Source organism: Malus sylvestris, chromosome 17 (assembly GCF_916048215.2).
Source record: "Malus sylvestris chromosome 17, drMalSylv7.2, whole genome shotgun sequence".
Taxonomy (NCBI): domain Eukaryota; kingdom Viridiplantae; phylum Streptophyta; class Magnoliopsida; order Rosales; family Rosaceae; genus Malus; species Malus sylvestris.
In genome coordinates, this window is record NC_062276.1 from 2,844,728 (window position 1) to 2,850,727 (window position 6,000).

The 6,000-nt window shown below is 37.5% G+C and overlaps 1 protein-coding gene across 1 annotated transcript; it reads left to right on the plus strand.

Moving 5' to 3' along the window:
• Nucleotides 1-2,336: 2,336 nt before the first annotated feature.
• On the plus strand, nt 2,337-5,608 carry LOC126610616 (xyloglucan glycosyltransferase 4-like). Its single transcript, XM_050278715.1, has 4 exons — nt 2,337-3,287; nt 3,801-4,109; nt 4,196-4,600; nt 4,706-5,608. Exons 1-4 carry the CDS (start codon nt 2,652-2,654, stop codon nt 5,345-5,347), a joined length of 1,992 nt encoding a protein of 663 aa, XP_050134672.1. The 5' UTR covers nt 2,337-2,651; the 3' UTR covers nt 5,348-5,608.
• The last annotated feature ends 392 nt before the right edge of the window (nt 5,609-6,000 follow it).

A 6,000-nucleotide genomic window follows, 5' to 3' on the forward strand; every position in this document is an offset into this window, starting at 1 on the left:
TTATTAGTCGGGTCGCGTTATTGTGAACTCAGCTGCCATCTGAACTGGAGAAACAACTCTCTAGCTTTTCGACCAACTAATGAAACTCAACTCATACCACTTATTCCCGCCAACCAACACACCAAAAAAAATCTCAAAACTCTTTTTGTATTAAATCTCACATCTATTGGATTGAAAATGTGGTTAAGCTAGAGACAATATTGATGTGATTAGTAGTGAGTCACTAAACCGTCTCTAAAACTTTCACATGATATCAGAGTGACAGATCTTGTGAGCTGTGGCTCACTAAAAACGATTTCACATGAGTAAGGGTATTGAGGCATATGTCCTACATCACAATGCTCATGAACAGCCATGCCCCGGAATCTTTCCCCTAATTAAGAGATGTTGCTTATGAAGGCTCTAAAGCATTTGTGCTTTGGAGATAAATTAAGGTTTTGAAACTAATCATGCATCACTCTGCAAACGTAAACTATCTCAGTTAATTAAACTAGTGTGATCATTGTTTTGCCACTCAAGTTCTCAGAATATTATTGCAAGATGCAAATAACATTGAAAATGGCCGCAGCATCGTACGCGGTCCAGGCATAACGCAATAACGTGCGCCTGGTTTGATTTGTCTCTTTTGTTTTTTAACCCTACATATGTCTGGCACTCACGACTTTGATTCGTAGGTTTCAGACTCTCATATCTATACAATGTTGTTGAAGCAGACAACACTTTAGCGCAATGGTGAAAAACAATAGTGCTTATGCATTATGGTGCGAGTTCAATATCCGTTTATTTTCTTTCTCTCTAATATTTAACAAATTAACCGACTACCATCATTCATCAGAATAGAAAGTTGGCGTGATGAAAACGAAATAAGAAGATTAAATCGAAATTGTCAACATGGAGACTAATTAATCCTCCTGTGTTAGGTAGTACGTATGAATCATACACATAATATGAACATGCATCTAAGACTTTTATGTGTTTGTGATTGCATGCGGTGCTTATTTTTTATGATGTTTACATCATGAAAGAGAGTTACTAAATAATTAATTAATTCAAGTTTAACTAAACAAGTTACAACCAAAAGTCCAAATATAATACAAGCTAGATCTCACTTAATGACAGCCGTACCACATCAAAGATGTGGACTGAAATTAATGAACTAATATAGTTTTTTATATACTATTTTAGAAAAATGGCAATGTCCTATATTAGTGAAATTAATTAATTAACCTTCAAATGGCTATATATTAAAATTTGAAGCTTTCTCAATTCCTCGCTTCTTATTTAAATATTCTATGGCTTGTAGAAGTGTATATGCTTTTAAATATTCACTTGCAAACATGAATCTACGAGGAATCGACAAAACTTCAAAGTTTATTATTGAATGATATGAAAAGATTCCGACCCTAGCATCCTAGAGATTGCTTATATAGTGCCCTTTAGCTCTAGACTTTGTAGAAGCACACATAGGAAGCGAGTTAAACAAATTAAAAAATATCGAAAACGTATAAAAATCTTGAAATTTCGTTTTGGGCAAGTAAATGGAATATATTCAGCCAAAAATGACCATACGTAAAGATCAAGCGTTGAGTCTTGTTTGTCTTGCACTTCTCATTAAAACAACGAGTCACGAGCACAAATAAGTCAAATCTGAAATGCTTAAAATTTACTGTTAATTTTACGTATTTTCAACTGTTGTTCAATTATTTCATTTATATGTTCCACATCATTAATTAATAGAATACGGTGACAATATTGACTATCATGAGGATAGGCATCTAAAAACTAAATTGAAAATTCTTATAGACAAAATGGAACAAGTCTTAAGTTCATGGAAAATTCCTAAAAGAATTTCCCCTTACCTTCGCACAATAAATTATTTAACGGAAAAGAGGAACCGAAGCTTCTGTGCAAGTGGTGCTGGAAAATAAGCAGACAAGAACCACTTTTTATGTTGGGGTTGTGATCTACCATGATGCCACATAATTGTAACCTGGCTGTTCCTCATGAAACCAAATTAAACAATAAAGAAAAGTTAAAGAGCCTCTCTTAAAGTTCGATTTTATATATTTTTTTTGATATCTTATGTTTTTGTATAATATTTTATAATATTAGTACAAGAATTGACGTTAAATTTTAAAATGGTAGAAAATCTATAAAGAAATATTCTTTTAAGAAAATATCTTGACATTTCTCTGAACCAGACTCAAATATCTCAAAAACAATTAAAGTTTAGGAGCCAGTTTACATTGACTAAGCTTAATTTACCGTGCCAGATCATCATTAGCTGATTAAGAAATATACAAATAAATATATATAATTGTGAAAAATCAGAAGCTGTCTTCGCCCTTGCATTTCTTACTGATCAAAAGGAATTTATATATCTCTCCTGCTTCCTTTGTTATTCACTGCAGCTCAGGAGAGTCAGCTCGGACTCTCCCTCCTCTCTCTCAAGAATTCAATATTTCCAAAGATCCAGATTTCATGGAAACTGCATAAAAAGTTGAAAACTTTCATGGATTCTTCCCATATCTGAAAACCCAGTAAATCTTCAGCTTAAAGATTTGATCTTTCATTCATTGGCGTTTGGGTTCCTGTTCGTCGGTTTTTTTTTTTTGTTTGTTTTTTTTCTTGGGTAATCGGATTCCCGAGCAATGGCTCCGAGCTCCGTCGTGGTCACAATCGAAAAGCCCGAAAATCCGTCACTAAAGCACAATCTTTTGGATTCCTCAGCCTTTTTGGAGAAACAAAAAGCCGTGAGCACCAAGCAATTCACATGGGTTCTTCTCCTCAAGGTGAACAGAGTATTCGCCTGCCTCTCATGGCTGCCAATGGCGTTGAAGGCAATGTTCCTTTCGCTTAAAAAGCGCATTGCTTTATCTGACTTGACCGACGAAGAGCCCAAAACCCGAGGAAGGTTGTACAGATTCATCAAAGTCTTCCTCGGGTTGTCGATTGTGGCTCTCGTCTTTGAAATGATTGCGCATTACAAGAACTGGAATTTGAGTTTGTACCAGCCGTGGGAGGCGCAGGGTCTGGTGCAGTGGTGCTACATGGTTTGGTTGACTTTCAGAGTTGACTATATTTCCCCGGTGGCCATCACCATGTCCAACTTCTGCGTTGTGCTTTTTCTGATTCAATCTTTTGATCGATTGGTTCTGTGTGTCGGATGCTTCTGGATCAAGTACAAGAAGATAAAGCCAACAATTGCAGAAGATACTTTTGACATTGAAGATCCTTCTAGTTTTCCAATGGTGCTTATTCAGATCCCTATGTGCAATGAGAGAGAGGTAACAGAGCAAACTAGCTCATTGAATTTCACTTCATCTTTACTTTTTATGTATGTTGGCAATTGGCATTTGTTATCGGAACAAATGACGGAGTGGATTGAAGAGCAACTTGATGGGCGTAAAGTTTAGAAACAACAAAATTCGGGCTTTACAGGTTGATAGTGGATTGTGGGTCCAATTCCGATCTCGGAGCTCAAACCTGCAAAGCTTGGATGCTATTTTTATGGACTTACGCTTGTCCAGTTGCTTTTCAGTTCATTCCTCCACTTTTTGGGTTGTTTTTCTAGGTGAATTGGCATTTGTTGTTAGAACAGATGACGGAATGGATCGAAGAACTACTTGATAGGCATAACTTCAGGAACATTAAAATCTCCGAGATTTTGATGTTTATGGACTAACGTCTTTCAAGCTGTTCTTCGATCCATTCTGCCATATGTTCTACATCGATTTCATATTTACCTTCCTGCGTATATGATGCCTTCTATTTGCTCATCTATCTTTCTTAACTTGTAGGTGTATGAGCAAGCAATTGCATCTTCATGCCAGATGGATTGGCCAAGAGACAGACTTTTGATCCAGGTCCTAGATGACTCAGATGATATAATTTTACAGAATTTGATCAAAGACGAAGTCTCTTCGTGGCATCAGAAAGGTGTGAATATAATCTACAGACATCGATTGATCAGAACCGGCTATAAAGCCGGCAACCTTAAATCCGCCATGGGTTGTGATTATGTCAAAGACTACGAGTTTGTGGCAATTTTCGATGCTGATTTCACTCCCAATTCTGATTACCTTAAGCGGACAGTTCCTCACTTCAAGGTGAGGACATCTTAGTTATTGATCTTTTTTTGGTAACATTGGAGGGAATCGACCTTTGGACTAACGATTCTGAGATTTTGTTGCAGGGAAATCCGGAACTAGGACTTGTCCAAGCGCGATGGTCTTTCGTGAACAAGGACGAGAACTTACTCACGAGGCTCCAAAACATCAATTTGTGCTTCCATTTTGAAGTGGAACAGCAAGTGAATGGTGTCTTTCTCAATTTCTTCGGATTCAATGGGACCGCGGGAGTTTGGAGGATTAAGGCTTTGGAAGAATCAGGAGGCTGGCTAGAGAGAACAACAGTTGAGGACATGGACATTGCAGTTCGCGCACATTTGAACGGATGGAAAATGATCTTCCTCAATGATGTGAGAGTCCTCTGTGAATTGCCAGAGTCTTATGAAACTTACAAGAAGCAGCAGCACCGTTGGCATTCGGGCCCAATGCAGCTCTTCAGATTGTGTCTTCCTGCTATCTTGACTTCCAAGGTATAGATTTCATCATCCAACTTTGTTTGATTGATTGCTTCCGAAGAAATGCTTGAATTGTAGGTTTATGTATCGAGTTTTAATCTTTCGAAATTATGCGTGCAGATATCGATGTGGAAGAAGTCGAACTTGATATTTCTTTTCTTTCTGTTGAGGAAGCTAATTCTTCCCTTCTACTCATTCACATTGTTTTGTATCATACTCCCACTGACCATGTTCTTACCTGAGGCAGAACTGCCTCTTTGGGTAATCTGCTACATTCCGATTTTCATGTCCTTTCTAAACATCCTCCCCTCCCCGAAATCATTCCCTTTCTTGGTCCCCTACCTTCTTTTCGAGAACACAATGTCTGTCACAAAGTTCAACGCCATGGTCTCAGGGCTATTCCAGCTCGGAAGTTCCTACGAGTGGGTGGTGACAAAGAAGACCGGAAGATCATCTGAGTCGGATTTGCTAGCCTATTCCGAGAGGGAATCGCTGTCTGCGAACGAAGAGAAGATCCTGAGGAGGAACTCCGAGTCAGGTCTAGAACTACTAAGCAAACTTAAGGAACAAGAAGAAGTAGTTCCCAAGAAAAAGAAGAAGAATGGGATCTACAGGAAAGAGCTTGCTCTAGCTTTCTTGCTGCTCACTGCAGCAGCCAGAAGCTTTTTATCTGCTCATGGAGTTCACTTCTACTTCTTGCTTTTCCAAGGCTTGTCATTTCTTGCTGTAGGGTTGGACTTAATAGGTGAGCAGATGGGCTAAAACAAGCTAAACAAAGTTCATATTTTTTTCCCATAGTTTTTTCTTTTGACAGCTACGATGAACCCTAATCACGTACGAGAAATTATTGTGTGGGACGGTATCACCACATCAAATGGGGTTCAAAAGTTGAATTCATTTTTACATGTAGAAACATTTTCCTTTTTGTTAGATAGTATAAGAAATAAATTATTGTACAATGGTATATGTCATCAGTGTATGAAGTATTGATAATCAAATATAAACAACTCAGTTATTTTTTCATTGCTTTATGAATTGCGGGTTTTTACGCTCCATTTTTTGCCCATTTGCACTCCTCTTCTTGCTTCTATATGTTCCAATTATCAAGACATATGCAAAAACAAGGGAGCGTGAAAACTGTCACCGGAACAGAAAAACACATACCACCTCAACACAACCAAGAAACAAAATGAACCAAACTTTGTACTATAAATCAGTCAAGACTTGAAATAGAAGCATAATTTTTTACATAAACTTGAGCCGGAATTGGATTTTTTGTCAAATGTAGTAACTTTGTGTTGCATAAAACCTAAACCCTAAAAAAACAAGGGAGAGAGAAAATTATTGTCGAAACTTTAGAGTCTGTTTGATACTCTACTTGAATTTAACTTTTTAAAACGCAAAAACAATTTTCA

What these genes read in the sequence shown, in the direction of transcription:
- LOC126610616 (XM_050278715.1), top strand. Translation starts at nt 2,652, where the DNA reads ATGGCTCCGAGCTCCGTCGTGGTCACAATCGAAAAGCCCGAAAATCCG. An exon ending in GGACAGTTCCTCACTTCAAG is followed by an intron (nt 4,110 to 4,195) that starts GTGAGGACATCT and finishes ATTTTGTTGCAG; the next exon opens with GGAAATCCGGAACTAGGACT. An exon ending in CTGCTATCTTGACTTCCAAG is followed by an intron (nt 4,601 to 4,705) that starts GTATAGATTTCA and finishes TTATGCGTGCAG; the next exon opens with ATATCGATGTGGAAGAAGTC.